This window comes from Trematomus bernacchii, unplaced genomic scaffold, assembly GCF_902827165.1.
Source record: "Trematomus bernacchii unplaced genomic scaffold, fTreBer1.1, whole genome shotgun sequence".
Taxonomy (NCBI): domain Eukaryota; kingdom Metazoa; phylum Chordata; class Actinopteri; order Perciformes; family Nototheniidae; genus Trematomus; species Trematomus bernacchii.
In genome coordinates this window covers 980,563-1,004,573 of record NW_022987581.1, presented here as the reverse complement: position 1 = coordinate 1,004,573, position 24,011 = coordinate 980,563, and the positions used below count along the sequence as shown (strand labels likewise).

Below are 24,011 nucleotides of genomic sequence, written 5' to 3'. Positions count from 1 at the left end.
TTCTCATCACTGGGTTTGATAGCTTGTTAACAATCTCATGATCTCAGGAGAGTATCTTCACAAATGATAATAAAATATGAGAGGTTAGGACACAAAGTCTTCTGTGCATCAATAAGTGACGGATCTGAGCTCAGTGGGGTCTGCGTTTAATTTATCATTTCAAAGCTGATCAAGGTAACACTGCAGTAAAGAGGTCAGCATAAAGCCTGAAGGAGATACTGATCAAAGCAAGCAGATAAATAGCTATTTTAGTTTAAACATGTGCACTAAAAGCACGAGCCACAAACTTTAAGAGTATTTATCTCGGCTGTCTGTATTTTATTTATAGTCAAATTATATTTCATGAAATTAGTAATGGCAAAGCGAATAGCAAGTACATTTGCATTGTGTCATATAGGAACATTTAATTTTAGGCATGAGTATGCACTAACTTCCTTAAAGCAGATGTGTGTCTTTTTAGTTGAGGTTTAACTCAGTAATTGTAATTATTTTGACTCGGATCTCACAAGCCATAACATTTGAAAATTCGATTGAATGGTCCTTTTTTAAAACATTTTTCTCATCATCATTGAAAAATATATTGAAATGATCATGTGTTATTTTCTGTACCAGATAGGGAAGTCACATTCGCCTTGATATAAAGTCATTTAATGGAAGAGGCAGATGTCATGTCGGAACACAAGTGCACTTTATTGAAATGGTTTAGTCAGTGTACAGGTTGCCTCCCCCGGCCTGGCATCCCATCATCAATGCCTGTCAGAACAATGCAGTTAACCAACATTTGGAATGACTCAAAAGAAAATAGAAAGATTAACATTTGTTTTAAGTCACCAGATGCAACAGCTGAACCCTGTTTTTTTTTTTTTTTTTAAACATTACGGTGTCCTTCATCGTTAAGAGTTTAAAATCTTGAGTCACGCGCCAAAATAACTGAAGCCAAGCTAAAGAGATGGTCGTCCAGGCTCTGGAGGGTCAGAGTCTTCACCACAGATGTTTCAGTGGCTTAGTACTCCTCCCCTTCTTCTCCTTCGTCCCCCACGCTGTCGGTGCCCACCTCCTCATAATCCTTCTCCAGGGCGGCCATATCCTCTCTGGCCTCAGAGAACTCTCCCTCCTCCATCCCCTCTCCAACGTACCAGTGGACGAAGGCCCTCTTGGCGTACATCAGGTCGAACTTGTGGTCCAGGCGAGCCCAGGCCTCTGCGATGGCGGTGGTGTTGCTCAGCATGCACACGGCCCTCTGCACCTTGGCCAGGTCTCCTCCAGGAACCACGGTGGGGGGCTGGTAGTTGATGCCCACCTTGAAGCCAGTGGGACACCAGTCCACAAACTGGATGGTGCGCTTGGTTTTGATGGTGGCGATGGCAGAGTTGACATCTTTGGGCACCACATCACCACGGTACAGGAGGCAGCAGGCCATGTACTTGCCGTGGCGGGGGTCGCATTTCACCATCTGGTTGGCCGGCTCGAAACAGGCGTTGGTGATGTCAGCGACCGACAGCTGCTCGTGGTAGGCCTTCTCTGCGGAGATAACTGGGGCGTAGGTGGCCAGAGGGAAGTGGATACGAGGGTAGGGCACCAAGTTGGTCTGGAACTCAGTCAGATCCACATTCAAGGCACCATCGAAGCGCAGGGAGGCGGTGATGGAGGAGACAATCTGTGCAATCAGCCTGTTGAGGTTGGTGTAGGTGGGGCGCTCGATGTCCAGGTTCCTGCGGCAGATGTCGAAGATGGCCTCATTGTCCACCATAAAGGCACAGTCGGAGTGCTCCAGGGTGGTGTGGGTGGTCAGGATGGAGTTGTAGGGCTCCACCACAGCGGTGGACACCTGGGGGGCGGGGTAAACCGCAAACTCAAGCTTGGACTTCTTGCCGTAGTCAACAGAGAGACGCTCCATCAGCAGGGAGGTGAAGCCAGAGCCGGTTCCTCCTCCAAAGGAGTGGAAGATCAGGAAACCCTGGAGCCCTGTGCACTGGTCAGCCTGGAAATAAGGGATAATGGTTTTAAATGTTTTGCCATCAATCGAAATATTTTTTTATTTTAAAGGCTTCACTTGCAACATTTAAATGAGATGAAGAGCTCACCAGTTTGCGAGTCCTGTCAAGAACCAGGTCGATGATCTCCTTGCCGACGGTGTAGTGACCGCGGGCGTAGTTGTTGGCTGCGTCCTCCTTTCCGGTGATCAGCTGCTCGGGGTGGAAGAGCTGGCGGTAGGTTCCTGTACGGACTTCATCTGAGAAACAACACGGGTACAGTCATGGGTATTGAACCAGAATAATCCAGAATATTTTAGATACACGTCTATTCTACTGTAGATATTATATGAGCTGTTTATTGATTTTATTTTATTATTTATATATTTCAATGCCTGAACACATTGCTGCGGCAACAAAATAATTTCCCAATTTGGGTTCAATAAGCATCTATTTATCCGTCTGTCCTACCCGTCTTCTTCAAAAATATTATTACACGTTTAACCCTTGTGCCCTCCTCGGGCATTTTTGTACATTTTTCCTGACTTTTTATTTTTATTTGGTGATCATTTCAGCTGTGTTACAGCTTTTGGCATGGATTTTTGCAAGAAGTCTTCTTTTGAGTCAAATTTTTGAAATCCAATGTCGTTTACTCTTACATGTTTTGTATACTCTCGTGATGCATTTTGCACCCTCTGGACCCCTTCGTGGCAAAAATGTACACGCTCATAGAAACTGCTATTAAATCATCATACATCAATATTTTATTAAACTTTTTTTTCCATGAATCACTTGAACAACTTCTAACGTGCTCAAAACTACCAAACATCCAATAATTTTCAGGATTTTAACCCTTTAAATGCCTGTTTCATTATTTGAATTATTTAATTTCTCTTAAAAAAAAACACAAAAAATGAATTTCTTTCAATATAATAATTAGTAGAGGGATGGAACTTTGGTGGTTATTAGAGTCTGGGATGTGTCAAAGATTAGCAACAAAATTGATTTGACTGCATTATTATTTTTTACGTAGTGTCAGATACTACCTCTGGACACCTTCGTGGCAAAAATGTACACGCCCAAAACAACTGCTATTAAATCATCATACATCAATATCTTTTTCTACTTTTTTTTCATGAATCACATATACAACTTCTCACGTACTCCAAACTACCAAACATTCAATCATTGGCAGGATTTTAACCCATTAAATGCCTGTTTAATTATTTTAATTATTTCATTTCTCTCAAAAATGCCTCATTGACTTCCATTCAGACCACATTTGTTGATCTCACTGCCATTGCAGTATAAAACCATGCATTTTGTAATGTCAGCATTTCATTTAGAAGAAAAGTAGTGATATTTGATATTTCTACTCTATTCCAACAGATTACACAAGTTTCCGTGTAGGCCGATGCATTACATTCTTACATTTTTGCCAGTTATATTATGGAGCCGTGTGACTACCAGGGGGCCCAGAGAGTGGTGTGTGTGTGTGTGTGTGTGTATGTATGTATATGTATGTGTGTGTGTGTGTGTGTGTATATGTATGTGCGTGTGTGTGTGTGTGTGTGTCATTTCCAGCAGCAGACTAGCAGGTCCTGCAGCATGTGACCTGGTGCTCTCAGGTGATAGAACAACAATTTTTTTAGGCCTGTGCACAACCAGCACACACCTCTCCTCCCTCTCCGTGTGTGTGTGTGTGTGTGAGAATCGTAAGCATGCACAGATCATTTCATGGGAAAAAAAGGCCATCTTTTGAGGGATGTGTTTGATGTGTCTTTGAAGAGCTGCTTGATTACTCAAAAACAAAAAACAACTGTTAGTGTGTTTATGCACCTGGCTGCCAAAGATAAAAATGCAGTTTGACCAAGGGCTTATTTCATTAGTGAGCAGAGAAGGAGAAAGACCTGGAGCAAAGAGAAGGAACTCAAATGAAGAAGCTTTTCAGTGCAGAAGAGACTTCAGAAATAATCTTGCAGCCTTCTTCTGCCAGCGAGCTGCAGGACTCATCTGAAGAAGACACAAGGTTCGAGGGGGGGTCTGACACTGAATGCTCTCTGGAGTCCAGCATTTCTTTGAGTTCCTCTGACCCTTCATCTGAAAGTGGAGAGGACACTAAGGGTCCGGCCCACCATCCACCACCACGGGGGGCTTTCTTCTCACAATCTGTGAGGACACCCTGGTTTTCCCCAGCTCCTGGGAGAACGACCTCCGTTCTTCTCTGTCCCCTCACTGTGGGCCGGACCCTCAGTGTCCTCTCCACTTTCAGATGAAGGGTCAGAGGAACTCAAAGAAATGCTGGACTCCAGAGAGCATTCAGTGTCAGACCCCAGCTCGAACCTTGTGTCTTCTTCAGATGAGTCCTGCAGCTCGCTGGCAGAAGAAGGCTGCAAGATTATTTCTGAAGTCTCTTCTGCACTGAAAAGCTTCTTCATTTGAGTTCCTTCTCTTTGCTCCAGGTCTTTCTCCTTCTCTGCTCACTAATGAAATAAGCCCTTGGTCAAACTGCATTTTTATCTTTGGCAGCCAGGTGCATAAACACACTAACATTTGTTTTTTGTTTTTGAGTAATCAAGCAGCTCTTCAAAGACACATCAAACACATCCCTCAAAATATGGCCTTTTGTTCCCATGAAATGATCTGTGCATGCTTACAGATTCTCACACACACACGGAGAGGGAGGAGAGGTGTGTGCTGGTTGTGCACAGGCCTAAAAAAATGTTGTTCTATCACCTGAGAGCACCAGGTCACATGCTGCAGGACCTGCTAGTCTGCTGCTGGAAATGACACACACACACACACACGCACATATACACACGCACACGCACACGCACACGCATACATATACATACACACACACACACACACACACCACTCTCGGGGCCCCCTGGTAGTCACACGGCTCCATAATATAACTGGCAAAAATGTAAGAATTTAATGCATCGGCCTACAGTGGGAAAATGGTTTAATCTGTTGGAATAGAGTAGAAATATCAAATATCACTACTTTTCTTCTAAATGAAATGCTGACATTACAAAATGCATGGTTTTATACTGCAATGGCAATGAGATCAACAAATGTGGTCTGAATGGAAGTCAATGAGGCCTTTTTGAGATAAATGAAATAATGAAAATAATGAAACAGGCGTTTAAAGGGTTAAAATCGAAACCGAAAATGGTAGTTTTGAGTACGTTAGAAGTTGTTTATGTGATTCATGAAAAAAAAGTAGAAAAAGATATTGATGTATGATGATTTAATAGAAGTTATTATGGGCGTGTACATTTTTGCCACGAAGGTGTCCAGAGGTAGTATCTGATACTACGTAAAAAATAATAATGCAGTCAAATCAATTTTGTTGCTAATCTTTGACACATCCCAGACTCTAATAACCACCAAAGTTCCATCCCTCTACTAATTATTATATTGAAAGAAATTCATTTTTTGTGTTTTTTTGTAATAAATAATGAAATAATTCAAATAATTAAACAGGCATTTAATGGGTTAAAATCCTGCCAATGATTGAATGTTTGGTAGTTTTGAATACGTTAGAAGTTGTATATGTGATTCATGAAAAAAAAAGTAGAAAAAGATATTGATGTATGATGATTTAATAGCAGTTATTATGGGCGTGTACATTTTTGCCACGAAGGTGTCCAGAGGTAGTATCTGATACTACGTAAAAAATAATAATGCAGTCAAATCAATTTTGTTGCTAATCTTTGACACATCCAAGACTCTAATAACCACCAAAGTTCCATCCCTCTACTAATTATTATATTGAAAAAAATTCATTTTTTGTGTTTTTTGTCATAAATAATGAAATAATTCAAATAATTAAACAGGCATTTAAAGGGTTAAAATCCAGAAAATTATTGAATGTTTGGTAGTTTTGAGTACGTTATAAGTTGTTTAAGTGATTCATGAAAAAAAAAAGTAGAAAGAAATGTTGATGTATGATGATTTAGTAGCAGTTATTATGGGCGTGTACATTTTTGCCACGAAGGGGTCGAAAGGTTGAAAATTCGAGGAGGGCACAAGGGTTAAATAAAAATATGTGTATCCTTACCGATGACAGTGGGCTCCAGGTCCACAAAGACGGTTCTGGGGACGTGTTTGCCGGCTCCAGTCTCGCTGAAGAAGGTGTTGAAGGAGTCGTCTCCTCCTCTGATGGTCTTGTTACTCGGCATCTGACCGTCAGGCTGGATGCCGTGCTCCAGGCAGTAGAGCTCCCAGCAGGCATTGCCCATCTGGACTCCGGCCTGGCCGACATGCATAGAAATACACTCACGCTGTGGAGGAGAGACAAACAGTTATTTTATTAAAGAGCAGATTACATTTTTGAATTTGAACAGATACATTCCATGTCAGTTTATACAGTGCAATCACTGACCTCCTTATACAAGTACTACAACGTATGTTAATACAAACCGTTTCCATGTGTCAATTTGACAAATAAAACACAACTGGATTCAACTCTAAAATTGTGATTTGTCGCAATTAAATTAACCAATTACCAACACTATCTACACACTATTAGATATACAGTCACAGGGATACATTAAAAAAGGTTGGGAGGGAGGGGTACATTACAATATGGTCGATTTATTGGACAATATTTCCCTAAAAATCATTCCCTTTTAAAATGGTGTTTTGGGCGCTGACAGGTTATAAACCCTAACCCTAGTGACTTTGTGCTGAGTCACGTGTTCCTGTCCGGCCTCCCAAAACGAGCAACATCTCTCCTCCCTACTGCAAAGCCCTGCCTTTCTGTAACGTTCCTGGACCGACTCGTTATCTGATGGAGTCCTCTAGCTCGCCGGCTTACAGTAATGTCTTCCAAACCCACAAAGATGGGAAAACAGTTTTTCGCATACCGTTTTATACTGTATGCTTTCATTCCTATTAAACTGGAGAAAAAAAATTGCCCAGATGTCGATACAGTATCTTTGACTGTAGTTTAAAGCGATGGAAGTTACGTTTTAACCGCCAATTTCAACCGTTATGATTTGAACTGCGCCAACTGTTTGGACTAAAGCCACCTCAATTTAGGCACATAAACGGGATTTTAACTGCAAAAAATCTAATTACCGGTAGTTTTATTATTTATATAATTGTTTTGTTCGTCAGTACTCACCATTTTTGTAGGATTTTTCCCCTGCTTTTTTCCGACACTGAAGAATCGGTTGTTGAAGGTTGTAGTGAAAGGAAGAAAGGAGCTTCCAATATTTATAATTTTCTGAGGGGGCGGAGACACAGCGGCGGTTTAAATGTCTTTCTGGCGCGAGCAAACGCTGGGCAGAGGTGCATTCAGGCATGGCTCGAAATATTCCGATCCTACACGTTAGCTGTGTCATCTAAAATAACTGTTTTTAATTACTAAAGGAACCAGCCTGTTTGGAAAATGTAAGAAGTAGAAAGTACAGGTATTTGGGTTCAAAATGTAAGAAGTAGAAAGTACAGGTATTTGTGTTCAAAATGTAAGAAGTCAAAGTGAAAAGTAGTCAGAAAAATAAGTAAAGTACTGATACCAGAAAAATTGACTTAAAGGTGGGGTAGGTAATTGTGGAGAAACCAGCTCGAGTGCACTCGAATTTGAAAATACACAGCCGGAAAAAATCTGCCACTTCCTTACAGAGTCCCTCCTCCAACACACACGAACGCGCACATGACCAATGAGGGCACGAGATAAGTTTGTGCACAGATGGAAGGCTGACAGGCAGGTAGGCCATCCAGTTATTTTAGCCGGGCCGGCTAAAATGATTGGTCGTGCTTTTTACAGTATCACGGCTTCCACAGATGACATTTTTTTATGGATTTTTTTATGTTGTTTGATTAATGAAACACAATATATGCACTCCACTATGCTGTTGTAGTATGAACTGTATCTGAAGCTCTTAATATGATTGCTCATATTTCAAGCCATCTTTTTCCTGGCCCCTTGCTTTGGATCATTTTCATCAACCGGCCCCATTCCAAACTAATTGAATAGCCCTGTTAGTGTACAGTTTTATTATTATGCTGCTGCTGGGTTTATTGTATTTTTGTAACTCTGGCACAGCGATTTCCTTCGGGATGAATAAAGTCTTATCTTATCTTAAAGACGAGCAGAAGTTTCTTATACTTTAGTGATTATACAGCGTATTAAATGTCTTTCCTCCCGCTAGGTGGCTTCGGATCATACGGGTACGGGAACAATGCCAACTCCGGATACAGTGAGTATTCCTTTTAATCCTGGTTTTACTGCATGTTTAGGGTTGCTGCTTGGCCACATGGTCAAAAAAAGAATCATGTCTTTTCTTAACCTCAGTGAAAAAGGCCATGAGGTTAAGGAAAGCTGTGAAGAAGGCGAGTTCATCAGGACTTAAGAAAAGAGACTGCACTGACACTGCAACACTTCTTTCTGTTGAGACCAAGGAAGTTATAGAGTGGCGAAGTCACGCCCATCTACTTCCGGTCCATGGGACCTTATTTCGGAAAAATTATGCATTGAAGTCAATGGAGAGAGAAAACTTATCTTTCGATCCCGTTTGAATTGTGCCATGAATTACACATATGATGTTTGTCAATCTTAAAAAATAATTTCCATGTCAAAAAAGTCACAGTTTGTCGTAAAACTGTTGAAATATAAGACTATGAAAAATATGTAACTAGGAAGACTACAAATCCCAGAGTCGCGTAAGTGATGTCACAATTGTTTTCCTCCACTAAGATCAGCGCCATATAGATAGAATCTATCTATATGGCGCTGGCTAAGATAAGATAACTTTAACAAGATGCCTGTGTGCTTAGTACCAGGTTGTTATCATACCAGCAATGGGTCTTGCTCGTTCTTTCGCTTCCCGTCTGATGAAAGGACCAGCAGTGTCTGGATCATGCTAGCTAGTAGCTAGCACGTTAGTTAGCATTACAGCCTTGTCATTTTTATTAGCCTTAACATGAAGTAACATTAAGTAACCCAAAATGTTAAACAGTAAGAGTACTAGTCATATTTCGTGAACCCTTTGAAGAGTACTGTCACACCGGTGTGATCATTCTATAATACACAATTTAAGCCCGGGGGAGAAATGCTAACGCTAACGCTAGCTTCGACGATCTTCTCTACTTCATGCTATCTGCACAAATGGTTGACATTAAACATTACAACGACCAGGCAGTTCAGAGAGAATCAAAAGAAGGCAGGCAGGCAGCTTTGCATGACATTCTTCAGGACGTGTTTCATTGTGGTGATAGTGAGGGTAGTCAATCGTTTTGTTGACAAGACAGTAGTGACGGCCATCTTGGTGACGCGTGTTGTTCTGTGAGACCAGAGATGTAGGTCATTGAGCGTTTCACACAAACAAATGTGTTACTTCACAGTTTTACGACACTTTTTTTTTTTGACTTGCAAAATTATCTTTTAAATTGACAAACATCATATGTGTAATTCGTGGCACAATTCAAACGGGATCGAAAGATAATCTTTCTCTCCATTGACTTCAATACATAATTTTTCCGAAATAAGGTCCCATGGAGGTCCACCGGAAGTGGAGAGACTTCGCCACTCTATTGAGTCTGCCTTGAAGGAACTCAAATGTTCCATAGATGGACTATTAAAAGCTACCAGCGAAACACCATGAAGTGTTTACTATTTGATCATTTACAGTGACTAGTTTACACTGAGTTCTAAACAAAGAAGCACTTTGTGGCATAAGATGAAAAGGTTTGATGAGCACTTTAACTTACTATCTATCACGTGGTTATTAATGTAAAATGGTCAAGTTGGAAATATGTTGTTGTGTCACGGGTCAGGGCTCTAATGTGTTTTATTGATTTAACCCTTAGATGCATAAGTGGGTCTTTTTGACCCGGTGAGGTGGTTTTCTTGAAGTATCTTTGTAATTACATTTTTTTTTTTTTATCATTTCATATTCCGGCTATTCCTCAAAACATGTTTTGGATATCATGCCATTCAAAGAAATAGTAGTTTTTGTATTGCTACCCCAAGCTTCCATAAGTGGGTCAAAAATGACCCGCATGCATTTTCTATGGGATCCTATGGGAAAACGTATTTTTTTCTTTACGGGTCCTTTTTGACCCACTTATGGAAGAGTGTAGGGTCCAGTCACTCGTGCATCTAAGGGTTAACTAGGGATTTTAGCCTATTATAGAAACTCCAGGAAACAAGAATATATAATGTTTAAATATGTCGGGATGTTCCCAGTTGGATGATTTTACATTTCTCTGCTTTAAGCCACAGGATTGAATCTGTTTTTTGACAAGCCGACCTCTTAAGAGAAGCCCTTTTTTTCCCTCTGAGGACTGACCTACCTGAGCGTGACGGGAGCAGAGAAATCTAAAAAAATAAAAACCTAAAAGAAATCTGACCCAATGAGTCATTCAACTGCCTCCTTTGAGCAGATAAAAAAACAATCCAAATAAACAATCTAATTTTTTTTCCCTTCTCTGCCCTGTCTCACTCTTTAGGTGACTTTGTCTCAGACTGCTATGGCTACCACGAGTTTGCGACATAAATCGTCCCCGGTCTTAGAAAAACCAAAAAACATTCCTGTAGAGAGCGTAAAAAAAAAGCAGCATCATGAACTCCCTTCACCACCAAGTCCTCCTCCTGGGATTAAAACTCCTCCGCCCAATCATGTCCTTTTTCATGGCTTTCTGTTTCCCCTCATGTGAAACTATCTCGCAGTTTGTAAAACTACAAAGGTTGTTGTATTTTTTTGTAACTATTCAATAGCATTGCTTGTAATTTCGTCTTATTTTGTAATTTACCTAACGTGATGTAGTTATTTTATTAAATGGTTTTGAGGTTCAGGTTCAGTCCACGTTTCTGCTCAATGTGGCTTTTTCATTGGGTGAGATTTGGTCCTGTTAATGTATAACAAAGTGTGTTTGTATTAATAAATGATTTTTATTTTGAAAATGTGTCTTTGAGTTTTTACTGAGATTCAAGCATCTCTACTGTCAGGGAATAATTCTGTATACATGTTTACCTTTTGCCCTCTGACGCAGCTGACCAACCTTGAGCAGCCGTTCTCTCCCTTAAGGAGGGGCTGCCCTCGCAAGTTGTTGTTGTTACCAGTTTGTGACCGGGCAACTGTCGGTGAGAGATAGTTATTGTTGTGGGACACCTGGAACACATCCTTCTCGGGCTGTAGATGACCCCGAGCCATGGAGCTACAGGGGGGTTCTTCAGAATTGATTGTGGCATCTCAACCGTGTGGTCAACTCGTGGCCCGTGACATGTCGTGTGAATTCTCCAGCCGAAGCTCCGAAGCTCCAAATAAAGCGTCAGTGTTTGCCATCAAAGCTCCAGCTCTCCTCGTGTCTCTCTGAGTCCTGACTCCAATTGCTTCAGAAGTTTCCCCCACATCTACAATTGATAATACATTACTCTATTTCACTATTATTAAAAGAAAGCTCTCCTTTTCGAGCGATTTTTCAAAACTTTGCCATCCAAAAATGTAATTTTATCTTATTTATGACCATATTTAGATTTTAAAAGCATGGCTATGACATTATTCGTTTTTAATCTCTATCTCTTCGAAAGATATATTTAAAAAAATATATATTGACGTTAAATTGTCTTCATTTTTTTGCAAGGCAATACAAATAAAAAATGACAGTTCATTATAGTAAAGTGTAAATAACAATGTGCAATAAGATATACAAATATTGTCCACATTGTACTAGAATATATACCAACACATTTGTAAAACTGTATATTTACAATATATACAGTGGTGCATCAGATTAAATCCAGATTATTGCTCTCTATGAAATACTGTAATAATACAAATTATTTTAAATTATGATTTTTGCACAGTTTAATAATTGGACAGGAAATGGATTTACTATTTACAATAAGGATTTAAAACATGTTACCAATAGAAACAAAATATCTTTGGTTGTACATGATGTGTATTAATCTCAATGGAGAGGCGAAGTCCCTCCCCTTCCGGTGGACCTCCATGGGACCTTATTTCGGAAAAATTATGTATTGAAGTCAATGGAGAGAGAAAGATTATCTTTCGATCCCGTTTGAATTGTGCCACGAATTACACATTTGATGTTTGTGAATTTTTTGCAAGTCTCCGCTAACCTGCTCCGGAGCAGGTTAGCCGTTCAGCATAAGTTACCATGGAGATCTAGCCCGGTAAGAAGAGAACCAGCGTCGTAGGACCGGAAACCCAGAGTTTACCCTGAAGTTAGCTCGCTAAGCGAAAATCCGGCTTCGTAGTACAGGCCTCAGCTGCTGTGGACTCTCTCTGTTCATAAATCTACATTCATTGTAAAGTGAAACCTGAACTTACCTGTTTGTGCAAAAAGATATTACTTAAAAAACAAACTGAAAACTATTCCTAGCACCACTAAACACTCCTGGTTTAATCCTGAGGTATTTGTGTTATGTAAGGCATTGCACCTACCTGCTTTGTGGAGGAATTAAAGCTTAAATATTGAGTGCTTATCAAGGAGGTGCAGTTTGTTAACCAAGGGATGTGTTGTGTTACACACTGACTGTAGAGTACACCACTGGGAATATATTTCTGTTATGTTAACAAAGAGTAGTGCCCGTTGAGCGTACAGTAGATGTCTTAATCATTACATTTGAACAGGAGTATTTTCTCCATAAAATCCTATGTTTTCAACTTTCTTTCCTCAGAGAACATGCCTGCGATCATAGTTGAATGTGTGTTCGGAGAGGAAAAACATTACATGTTACTTGTTAGACGCTTTTATCCTAAGCGACTTACATACTCAATACTGTGGACAATCCCCACAGGAGCAATTTGGGGTGAAGTGTCTCAGGGACACAACGACATGCTGACTGCAGTGGGGTTTGAACCTGTGCTCTCCTGATCCTAACACCAACGCACTAACCCACTGCGCCACACATTTCCCAAATAAATGTTGTCAATTTTCTCATCACTGGGTTTGATAGCTTGTTAACAATCTCATGATCTCAGGAGAGTATCTTCACAAATGATAATAAAATATGAGAGGTTAGGACACAAAGTCTTCTGTGCATCAATAAGTGACGGATCTGAGCTCAGTGGGGTCTGCGTTTAATTTATCATTTCAAAGCTGATCAAGGTAACACTGCAGTAAAGAGGTCAGCATAAAGCCTGAAGGAGATACTGATCAAAGCAAGCAGATAAATAGCTATTTTAGTTTAAACATGTGCACTAAAAGCACGAGCCACAAACTTTAAGAGTATTTATCTCGGCTGTCTGTATTTTATTTATAGTCAAATTATATTTCATGAAATTAGTAATGGCAAAGCGAATAGCAAGTACATTTGCATTGTGTCATATAGGAACATTTAATTTTAGGCATGAGTATGCACTAACTTCCTTAAAGCAGATGTGTGTCTGTTTAGTTGAGGTTTAACTCAGTAATTGTAATTATTTTGACTCGGATCTCACAAGCCATAACATTTGAAAATTCGATTGAATGGTCCTTTTTTAAAAACATTTTTCTCATCATCATTGAAAAATATATTGAAATGATCATGTGTTATTTTCTGTACCAGATAGGGAAGTCACATTCACCTTGATATAAAGTCATTTAATGGAAGAGGCAGATGTCATGTCGGAACACAAGTGCACTTTATTGAAATGGTTTAGTCAGTGTACAGGTTGCCTCCCCCGGCCTGGCATCCCATCATCAATGCCTGTCAGAACAATGCAGTTAACCAACATTTGGAATGACTCAAAAGAAAATAGAAAGATTAACATTTGTTTTAAGTCACCAGATGCAACAGCTGAACCCTGTTTTTTTTTTTTTTTTTAAACATTACGGTGTCCTTCATCGTTAAGAGTTTAAAATCTTGAGTCACGCGCCAAAATAACTGAAGCCAAGCTAAAGAGATGGTCGTCCAGGCTCTGGAGGGTCAGAGTCTTCACCACAGATGTTTCAGTGGCTTAGTACTCCTCCCCTTCTTCTCCTTCGTCCCCCACGCTGTCGGTGCCCACCTCCTCATAATCCTTCTCCAGGGCGGCCATATCCTCTCTGGCCTCAGAGAACTCTCCCTCCTCCATCCCCTCTCCAACGTACCAGTGGACGAAGGCCCTCTTGGCGTACATCAGGTCGAACTTGTGGTCCAGGCGAGCCCAGGCCTCTGCGATGGCGGTGGTGTTGCTCAGCATGCACACGGCCCTCTGCACCTTGGCCAGGTCTCCTCCAGGAACCACGGTGGGGGGCTGGTAGTTGATGCCCACCTTGAAGCCAGTGGGACACCAGTCCACAAACTGGATGGTGCGCTTGGTTTTGATGGTGGCGATGGCAGAGTTGACATCTTTGGGCACCACATCACCACGGTACAGGAGGCAGCAGGCCATGTACTTGCCGTGGCGGGGGTCGCATTTCACCATCTGGTTGGCCGGCTCGAAACAGGCGTTGGTGATGTCAGCGACCGACAGCTGCTCGTGGTAGGCCTTCTCTGCGGAGATAACTGGGGCGTAGGTGGCCAGAGGGAAGTGGATACGAGGGTAGGGCACCAAGTTGGTCTGGAACTCAGTCAGATCCACATTCAAGGCACCATCGAAGCGCAGGGAGGCGGTGATGGAGGAGACAATCTGTGCAATCAGCCTGTTGAGGTTGGTGTAGGTGGGGCGCTCGATGTCCAGGTTCCTGCGGCAGATGTCGAAGATGGCCTCATTGTCCACCATAAAGGCACAGTCGGAGTGCTCCAGGGTGGTGTGGGTGGTCAGGATGGAGTTGTAGGGCTCCACCACAGCGGTGGACACCTGGGGGGCGGGGTAAACCGCAAACTCAAGCTTGGACTTCTTGCCGTAGTCAACAGAGAGACGCTCCATCAGCAGGGAGGTGAAGCCAGAGCCGGTTCCTCCTCCAAAGGAGTGGAAGATCAGGAAACCCTGGAGCCCTGTGCACTGGTCAGCCTGGAAATAAGGGATAATGGTTTTAAATGTTTTGCCATCAATCGAAATATTTTTTTATTTTAAAGGCTTCACTTGCAACATGTAAATGAGATGAAGAGCTCACCAGTTTGCGAGTCCTGTCAAGAACCAGGTCGATGATCTCCTTGCCGACGGTGTAGTGACCGCGGGCGTAGTTGTTGGCTGCGTCCTCCTTTCCGGTGATCAGCTGCTCGGGGTGGAAGAGCTGGCGGTAGGTTCCTGTACGGACTTCATCTGAGAAACAACACGGGTACAGTCATGGGTATTGAACCAGAATAATCCAGAATATTTTAGATACACGTCTATTCTACTGTAGATATTATATGAGCTGTTTATTGATTTTATTTTATTATTTATATATTTCAATGCCTGAACACATTGCTGCGGCAACAAAATAATTTCCCAATTTGGGTTCAATAAGCATCTATTTATCCGTCTGTCCTACCCGTCTTCTTCAAAAATATTATTACACGTTTAACCCTTGTGCCCTCCTCGGGCATTTTTGTACATTTTTCCTGACTTTTTATTTTTATTTGGTGATCATTTCAGCTGTGTTACAGCTTTTGGCATGGATTTTTGCAAGAAGTCTTCTTTTGAGTCAAATTTTTGAAATCCAATGTCGTTTACTCTTACATGTTTTGTATACTCTCGTGATGCATTTTGCACCCTCTGGACCCCTTCGTGGCAAAAATGTACACGCTCATAGAAACTGCTATTAAATCATCATACATCAATATTTTATTAAACTTTTTTTTCCATGAATCACTTGAACAACTTCTAACGTGCTCAAAACTACCAAACATCCAATAATTTTCAGGATTTTAACCCTTTAAATGCCTGTTTCATTATTTGAATTATTTAATTTCTCTTAAAAAAAAACACAAAAAATGAATTTCTTTCAATATAATAATTAGTAGAGGGATGGAACTTTGGTGGTTATTAGAGTCTGGGATGTGTCAAAGATTAGCAACAAAATTGATTTGACTGCATTATTATTTTTTACGTAGTGTCAGATACTACCTCTGGACACCTTCGTGGCAAAAATGTACACGCCCAAAACAACTGCTATTAAATCATCATACATCAATATCTTTTTCTACTTTTTTTTCATGAATCACATATACAACTTCTCACGTACTCCAAACTACCAAACATTCAATCATTGGCAGGATTTTAACCCATTAAATGCCTGTTTAATTATTTTAATTATTTCATTTCTCTCAAAAATGCCTCATTGACTTCCATTCAGACCACATTTGTTGATCTCACTGCCATTGCAGTATAAAACCATGCATTTTGTAATGTCAGCATTTCATTTAGAAGAAAAGTAGTGATATTTGATATTTCTACTCTATTCCAACAGATTACACAAGTTTCCGTGTAGGCCGATGCATTACATTCTTACATTTTTGCCAGTTATATTATGGAGCCGTGTGACTACCAGGGGGCCCAGAGAGTGGTGTGTGTGTGTGTGTGTGTGTATGTATGTATATGTATGTGTGTGTGTGTGTGTGTGTATATGTATGTGCGTGTGTGTGTGTGTGTGTGTCATTTCCAGCAGCAGACTAGCAGGTCCTGCAGCATGTGACCTGGTGCTCTCAGGTGATAGAACAACAATTTTTTTAGGCCTGTGCACAACCAGCACACACCTCTCCTCCCTCTCCGTGTGTGTGTGTGTGTGAGAATCGTAAGCATGCACAGATCATTTCATGGGAAAAAAAGGCCATCTTTTGAGGGATGTGTTTGATGTGTCTTTGAAGAGCTGCTTGATTACTCAAAAACAAAAAACAACTGTTAGTGTGTTTATGCACCTGGCTGCCAAAGATAAAAATGCAGTTTGACCAAGGGCTTATTTCATTAGTGAGCAGAGAAGGAGAAAGACCTGGAGCAAAGAGAAGGAACTCAAATGAAGAAGCTTTTCAGTGCAGAAGAGACTTCAGAAATAATCTTGCAGCCTTCTTCTGCCAGCGAGCTGCAGGACTCATCTGAAGAAGACACAAGGTTCGAGGGGGGGTCTGACACTGAATGCTCTCTGGAGTCCAGCATTTCTTTGAGTTCCTCTGACCCTTCATCTGAAAGTGGAGAGGACACTAAGGGTCCGGCCCACCATCCACCACCACGGGGGGCTTTCTTCTCACAATCTGTGAGGACACCCTGGTTTTCCCCAGCTCCTGGGAGAACGACCTCCGTTCTTCTCTGTCCCCTCACTGTGGGCCGGACCCTCAGTGTCCTCTCCACTTTCAGATGAAGGGTCAGAGGAACTCAAAGAAATGCTGGACTCCAGAGAGCATTCAGTGTCAGACCCCAGCTCGAACCTTGTGTCTTCTTCAGATGAGTCCTGCAGCTCGCTGGCAGAAGAAGGCTGCAAGATTATTTCTGAAGTCTCTTCTGCACTGAAAAGCTTCTTCATTTGAGTTCCTTCTCTTTGCTCCAGGTCTTTCTCCTTCTCTGCTCACTAATGAAATAAGCCCTTGGTCAAACTGCATTTTTATCTTTGGCAGCCAGGTGCATAAACACACTAACATTTGTTTTTTGTTTTTGAGTAATCAAGCAGCTCTTCAAAGACACATCAAACACATCCCTCAAAAGATGGCCTTTTGTTCCCATGAAATGATCTGTGCATGCTTACAGATTCTCACACACACACGGAGAGGGAGGAGAGGTGTGTGCTGGTTGTGCACAGGCCTAAAAAAATGTTGTTCTATCACCTGAGAGCACCAGGTCACATGCTGCAGGACCTGCTAGTCTGCTGCTGGAAATGACACACACACACACACACGCACATATACACACGCACACGCACACGCACACGCATACATATACATACACACACACACACACACACACCACTCTCGGGGCCCCCTGGTAGTCACACGGCTCCATAATATAACTGGCAAAAATGTAAGAATTTAATGCATCGGCCTACAGTGGGAAAATGGTTTAATCTGTTGGAATAGAGTAGAAATATCAAATATCACTACTTTTCTTCTAAATGAAATGCTGACATTACAAAATGCATGGTTTTATACTGCAATGGCAATGAGATCAACAAATGTGGTCTGAATGGAAGTCAATGAGGCCTTTTTGAGATAAATGAAATAATGAAAATAATGAAACAGGCGTTTAAAGGGTTAAAATCGAAACCGAAAATGGTAGTTTTGAGTACGTTAGAAGTTGTTTATGTGATTCATGAAAAAAAAGTAGAAAAAGATATTGATGTATGATGATTTAATAGAAGTTATTATGGGCGTGTACATTTTTGCCACGAAGGTGTCCAGAGGTAGTATCTGATACTACGTAAAAAATAATAATGCAGTCAAATCAATTTTGTTGCTAATCTTTGACACATCCCAGACTCTAATAACCACCAAAGTTCCATCCCTCTACTAATTATTATATTGAAAGAAATTCATTTTTTGTGTTTTTTTGTAATAAATAATGAAATAATTCAAATAATTAAACAGGCATTTAATGGGTTAAAATCCTGCCAATGATTGAATGTTTGGTAGTTTTGAATACGTTAGAAGTTGTATATGTGATTCATGAAAAAAAAAGTAGAAAAAGATATTGATGTATGATGATTTAATAGCAGTTATTATGGGCGTGTACATTTTTGCCACGAAGGTGTCCAGAGGTAGTATCTGATACTACGTAAAAAATAATAATGCAGTCAAATCAATTTTGTTGCTAATCTTTGACACATCCAAGACTCTAATAACCACCAAAGTTCCATCCCTCTACTAATTATTATATTGAAAAAAATTCATTTTTTGTGTTTTTTGTCATAAATAATGAAATAATTCAAATAATTAAACAGGCATTTAAAGGGTTAAAATCCAGAAAATTATTGAATGTTTGGTAGTTTTGAGTACGTTATAAGTTGTTTAAGTGATTCATGAAAAAAAAAGTAGAAAGAAATGTTGATGTATGATGATTTAGTAGCAGTTATTATGGGCGTGTACATTTTTGCCACGAAGGGGTCGAAAGGTTGAAAATTCGAGGAGGGCACAAGGGTTAAATAAAAATATGTGTATCCTTACCGATGACAGTGGGCTCCAGGTCCACAAAGACGGTTCTGGGGACGTGTTTGCCGGCTCCAGTCTCGCTGAAGAAGGTGTTGAAGGAGTCGTCTCCTCCTCTGATGGTCTTGTTACTCGGCATCTGACCGTCAGGCTGGATGCCGTGCTCCAGGCAGTAGAGCTCCCAGCAGGCATTGCCCATCTGGACTCCGGCCTGGCCGACATGCATAGAAATACACTCACGCTGTGGAGGAGAGACAAACAGTTATTTTATTAAAGAGCAGATTACATTTTTGAATTTGAACAGATACATTCCATGTCAGTTTATACAGTGCAATCACTGACCTCCTTATACAAGTACTACAACGTATGTTAATACAAACCGTTTCCATGTGTCAATTTGACAAATAAAACACAACTGGATTCAACTCTAAAATTGTGATTTGTCGCAATTAAATTAACCAATTACCAACACTATCTACACACTATTAGATATACAGTCACAGGGATACATTAAAAAAGGTTGGGAGGGAGGGGTACATTACAATATGGTCGATTTATTGGACAATATTTCCCTAAAAATCATTCCCTTTTAAAATGGTGTTTTGGGCGCTGACAGGTTATAAACCCTAACCCTAGTGACTTTGTGCTGAGTCACGTGTTCCTGTCCGGCCTCCCAAAACGAGCAACATCTCTCCTCCCTACTGCAAAGCCCTGCCTTTCTGTAACGTTCCTGGACCGACTCGTTATCTGATGGAGTCCTCTAGCTCGCCGGCTTACAGTAATGTCTTCCAAACCCACAAAGATGGGAAAACAGTTTTTCGCATACCGTTTTATACTGTATGCTTTCATTCCTATTAAACTGGAGAAAAAAAATTGCCCAGATGTCGATACAGTATCTTTGACTGTAGTTTAAAGCGATGGAAGTTACGTTTTAACCGCCAATTTCAACCGTTATGATTTGAACTGCGCCAACTGTTTGGACTAAAGCCACCTCAATTTAGGCACATAAACGGGATTTTAACTGCAAAAAATCTAATTACCGGTAGTTTTATTATTTATATAATTGTTTTGTTCGTCAGTACTCACCATTTTTGTAGGATTTTTCCCCTGCTTTTTTCCGACACTGAAGAATCGGTTGTTGAAGGTTGTAGTGAAAGGAAGAAAGGAGCTTCCAATATTTATAATTTTCTGAGGGGGCGGAGACACAGCGTCGGTTTAAATGTCTTTCTGGCGCGAGCAAACGCTGGGCAGAGGTGCATTCAGGCATGGCTCGAAATATTCCGATCCTACACGTTAGCTGTGTCATCTAAAATAACTGTTTTTAATTACTAAAGGAACCAGCCTGTTTGGAAAATGTAAGAAGTAGAAAGTACAGGTATTTGGGTTCAAAATGTAAGAAGTAGAAAGTACAGGTATTTGTGTTCAAAATGTAAGAAGTCAAAGTGAAAAGTAGTCAGAAAAATAAGTAAAGTACTGATACCAGAAAAATTGACTTAAAGGTGGGGTAGGTAATTGTGGAGAAACCAGCTCGAGTGCACTCGAATTTGAAAATACACAGCCGGAAAAAATCTGCCACTTCCTTACAGAGTCCCTCCTCCAACACACACGAACGCGCACATGACCAATGAGGGCACGAGATAAGTTTGTGCACAGATGGAAGGCTGACAGGCAGGTAGGCCATCCAGTTATTTTAGCCGGGCCGGCTAAAATGATTGGTCGTGCTTTTTACAGTATCACGGCTTCCACAGATGACATTTTTTTATGGATTTTTTTATGTTGTTTGATTAATGAAACACAATATATGCACTCCACTATGCTGTTGTAGTATGAACTGTATCTGAAGCTCTTAATATGATTGCTCATATTTCAAGCCATCTTTTTCCTGGCCCCTTGCTTTGGATCATTTTCATCAACCGGCCCCATTCCAAACTAATTGAATAGCCCTGTTAGTGTACAGTTTTATTATTATGCTGCTGCTGGGTTTATTGTATTTTTGTAACTCTGGCACAGCGATTTCCTTCGGGATGAATAAAGTCTTATCTTATCTTAAAGACGAGCAGAAGTTTCTTATACTTTAGTGATTATACAGCGTATTAAATGTCTTTCCTCCCGCTAGGTGGCTTCGGATCATACGGGTACGGGAACAATGCCAACTCCGGATACAGTGAGTATTCCTTTTAATCCTGGTTTTACTGCATGTTTAGGGTTGCTGCTTGGCCACATGGTCAAAAAAAGAATCATGTCTTTTCTTAACCTCAGTGAAAAAGGCCATGAGGTTAAGGAAAGCTGTGAAGAAGGCGAGTTCATCAGGACTTAAGAAAAGAGACTGCACTGACACTGCAACACTTCTTTCTGTTGAGACCAAGGAAGTTATAGAGTGGCGAAGTCACGCCCATCTACTTCCGGTCCATGGGACCTTATTTCGGAAAAATTATGCATTGAAGTCAATGGAGAGAGAAAACTTATCTTTCGATCCCGTTTGAATTGTGCCATGAATTACACATATGATGTTTGTCAATCTTAAAAAATAATTTCCATGTCAAAAAAGTCACAGTTTGTCGTAAAACTGTTGAAATATAAGACTATGAAAAATATGTAACTAGGAAGACTACAAATCCCAGAGTCGCGTAAGTGATGTCACAATTGTTTTCCTCCACTAAGATCAGCGCCATATAGATAGAATCTATCTATATGGCGCTGGCTAAGATAAGATAACTTTAACAAGATGCCTGTGTGCTTAGTACCAGGTTGTTATCATACCAGCAATGGGTCTTGCTCGTTCTTTCGCTTCCCGTCTGATGAAAGGACCAGCAGTGTCTGGATCATGCTAGCTAGTAGCTAGCACGTTAGTTAGCATTACAGCCTTGTCATTTTTATTAGCCTTAACATGAAGTAACATTAAGTAACCCAAAATGTTAAACAGTAAGAGTACTAGTCATATTTCGTGAACCCTTTGAAGAGTACTGTCACACCGGTGTGATCATTCTATAATACACAATTTAAGCCCGGGGGAGAAATGCTAACGCTAACGCTAGCTTCGACGATCTTCTCTACTTCATGCTATCTGCACAAATGGTTGACATTAAACATTACAACGACCAGGCAGTTCAGAGAGAATCAAAAGAAGGCAGGCAGGCAGCTTTGCATGACATTCTTCAGGACGTGTTTCATTGTGGTGATAGTGAGGGCAGTCAATCGTTTTGTTGACAAGACAGTAGTGACGGCCATCTTGGTGACGCGTGTTGTTCTGTGAGACCAGAGATGTAGGTCATTGAGCGTTTCACACAAACAAATGTGTTACTTCACAGTTTTACGACACTTTTTTTTTTTGACTTGCAAAATTATCTTTTAAATTGACAAACATCATATGTGTAATTCGTGGCACAATTCAAACGGGATCGAAAGATAATCTTTCTCTCCATTGACTTCAATACATAATTTTTCCGAAATAAGGTCCCATGGAGGTCCACCGGAAGTGGAGAGACTTCGCCACTCTATTGAGTCTGCCTTGAAGGAACTCAAATGTTCCATAGATGGACTATTAAAAGCTACCAGCGAAACACCATGAAGTGTTTACTATTTGATCATTTACAGTGACTAGTTTACACTGAGTTCTAAACAAAGAAGCACTTTGTGGCATAAGATGAAAAGGTTTAATGAGCACTTTAACTTACTATCTATCACGTGGTTATTAATGTAAAATGGTCAAGTTGGAAATATGTTGTTGTGTCACGGGTCAGGGCTCTAATGTGTTTTATTGATTTAACCCTTAGATCCATAAGTGGGTCTTTTTGACCCGGTGAGGTGGTTTTCTTGAAGTATCTTTGTAATTACATTTTTTTTTTTTTATCATTTCATATTCCAGCTATTCCTCAAAACATGTTTTGGATATCATGCCATTCAAAGAAATAGTAGTTTTTGTATTGCTACCCCAAGCTTCCATAAGTGGGTCAAAAATGACCCGCCTGCATTTTCTATGGGATCCTATGGGAAAACGTATTTTTTTCTTTACGGGTCCTTTTTGACCCACTTATGGAAGAGTGTAGGGTCCAGTCACTCGTGCATCTAAGGGTTAACTAGGGATTTTTGCCTATTATAGAAACTCCAGGAAACAAGAATATATAATGTTTAAATATGTCGGGATGTTCCCAGTTGGATGATTTTACATTTCTCTGCTTTAAGCCACAGGATTGAATCTGTTTTTTGACAAGCCGACCTCTTAAGAGAAGCCCTTTTTTTCCCTCTGAGGACTGACCTACCTGAGCGTGACGGGAGCAGAGAAATCTAAAAAAATAAAAACCTAAAAGAAATCTGACCCAATGAGTCATTCAACTGCCTCCTTTGAGCAGATAAAAAAACAATCCAAATAAACAATCTAATTTTTTTCCCTTCTCTGCCCTGTCTCACTCTTTAGGTGACTTTGTCTCAGACTGCTATGGCTACCACGAGTTTGCGACATAAATCGTCCCCGGTCTTAGAAAAACCAAAAAACATTCCTGTAGAGAGCGTAAAAAAAAAGCAGCATCATGAACTCCCTTCACCACCAAGTCCTCCTCCTGGGATTAAAACTCCTCCGCCCAATCATGTCCTTTTTCATGGCTTTCTGTTTCCCCTCATGTGAAACTATCTCGCAGTTTGTAAAACTACAAAGGTTGTTGTATTTTTTTGTAACTATTCAATAGCATTGCTTGTAATTTCGTCTTATTTTGTAATTTACCTAACGTGATGTAGTTATTTTATTAAATGGTTTTGAGGTTACTGGAAGATACCCGTACATTCTGATGTTCAGTCCACGTTTCTGCTCAATGTGGCTTTTTCATTGGATGAGATTTGGTCCTGTTAATGTATAACAAAGTGTGTTTGTATTAATAAATGATTTTTATTTTGAAAATGTGTCTTTGAGTTTTTACTGAGATTCAAGCATCTCTACTGTCAGGGAATAATTCTGTATACATGTTTACCTTTTGCCCTCTGACGCAGCTGACCAACCTTGAGCAGCCGTTCTCTCCCTTAAGGAGGGGCTGCCCTCGCAAGTTGTTGTTGTTACCAGTTTGTGACCGGGCAACTGTCGGTGAGAGATAGTTATTGTTGTGGGACAC

General features: G+C 40.6%; 2 protein-coding genes and 1 long non-coding RNA gene across 3 annotated transcripts; 1 reads left to right on the top strand and 2 right to left on the bottom strand.

Moving 5' to 3' along the window:
* Nucleotides 1-666: 666 nt before the first annotated feature.
* Nucleotides 667-7,214, bottom strand: LOC117479961 (tubulin alpha chain-like). Its single transcript, XM_034127064.1, has 4 exons — nt 7,111-7,214; nt 6,043-6,265; nt 2,085-2,233; nt 667-1,981 (listed from the first exon to the last, which is right to left on the bottom strand). The coding sequence occupies exons 1-4, from the start codon at nt 7,111-7,113 to the stop codon at nt 1,004-1,006; spliced, it is 1,353 nt and encodes a 450-aa protein (XP_033982955.1). The 5' UTR covers nt 7,114-7,214; the 3' UTR covers nt 667-1,003.
* Nucleotides 7,215-8,023: 809 nt separating this feature from the next.
* LOC117479963 lies at nt 8,024-23,781 on the top strand. The gene is made up of 3 exons (XR_004555618.1): nt 8,024-8,188; nt 10,440-10,779; nt 23,667-23,781. It is a non-coding gene; the product is annotated as an uncharacterized LOC117479963 (long non-coding RNA).
* LOC117479962 (tubulin alpha chain-like) lies at nt 13,558-20,102 on the bottom strand. The gene is made up of 4 exons (XM_034127065.1): nt 19,999-20,102; nt 18,931-19,153; nt 14,976-15,124; nt 13,558-14,872 (listed from the first exon to the last, which is right to left on the bottom strand). The coding sequence occupies exons 1-4, from the start codon at nt 19,999-20,001 to the stop codon at nt 13,895-13,897; spliced, it is 1,353 nt and encodes a 450-aa protein (XP_033982956.1). The 5' UTR covers nt 20,002-20,102; the 3' UTR covers nt 13,558-13,894.
* Nucleotides 23,782-24,011: the final 230 nt, after the last annotated feature.

What these genes read in the sequence shown, in the direction of transcription:
- LOC117479961 (XM_034127064.1), bottom strand. An exon ending in CCTGGAGCCCACTGTCATCG is followed by an intron (nt 2,234 to 6,042) that starts GTAAGGATACAC and finishes GTTGTTTCTCAG; the next exon opens with ATGAAGTCCGTACAGGAACC. An exon ending in TTGACAGGACTCGCAAACTG is followed by an intron (nt 1,982 to 2,084) that starts GTGAGCTCTTCA and finishes CCTTATTTCCAG; the next exon opens with GCTGACCAGTGCACAGGGCT.
- LOC117479962 (XM_034127065.1), bottom strand. An exon ending in CCTGGAGCCCACTGTCATCG is followed by an intron (nt 15,125 to 18,930) that starts GTAAGGATACAC and finishes GTTGTTTCTCAG; the next exon opens with ATGAAGTCCGTACAGGAACC. An exon ending in TTGACAGGACTCGCAAACTG is followed by an intron (nt 14,873 to 14,975) that starts GTGAGCTCTTCA and finishes CCTTATTTCCAG; the next exon opens with GCTGACCAGTGCACAGGGCT.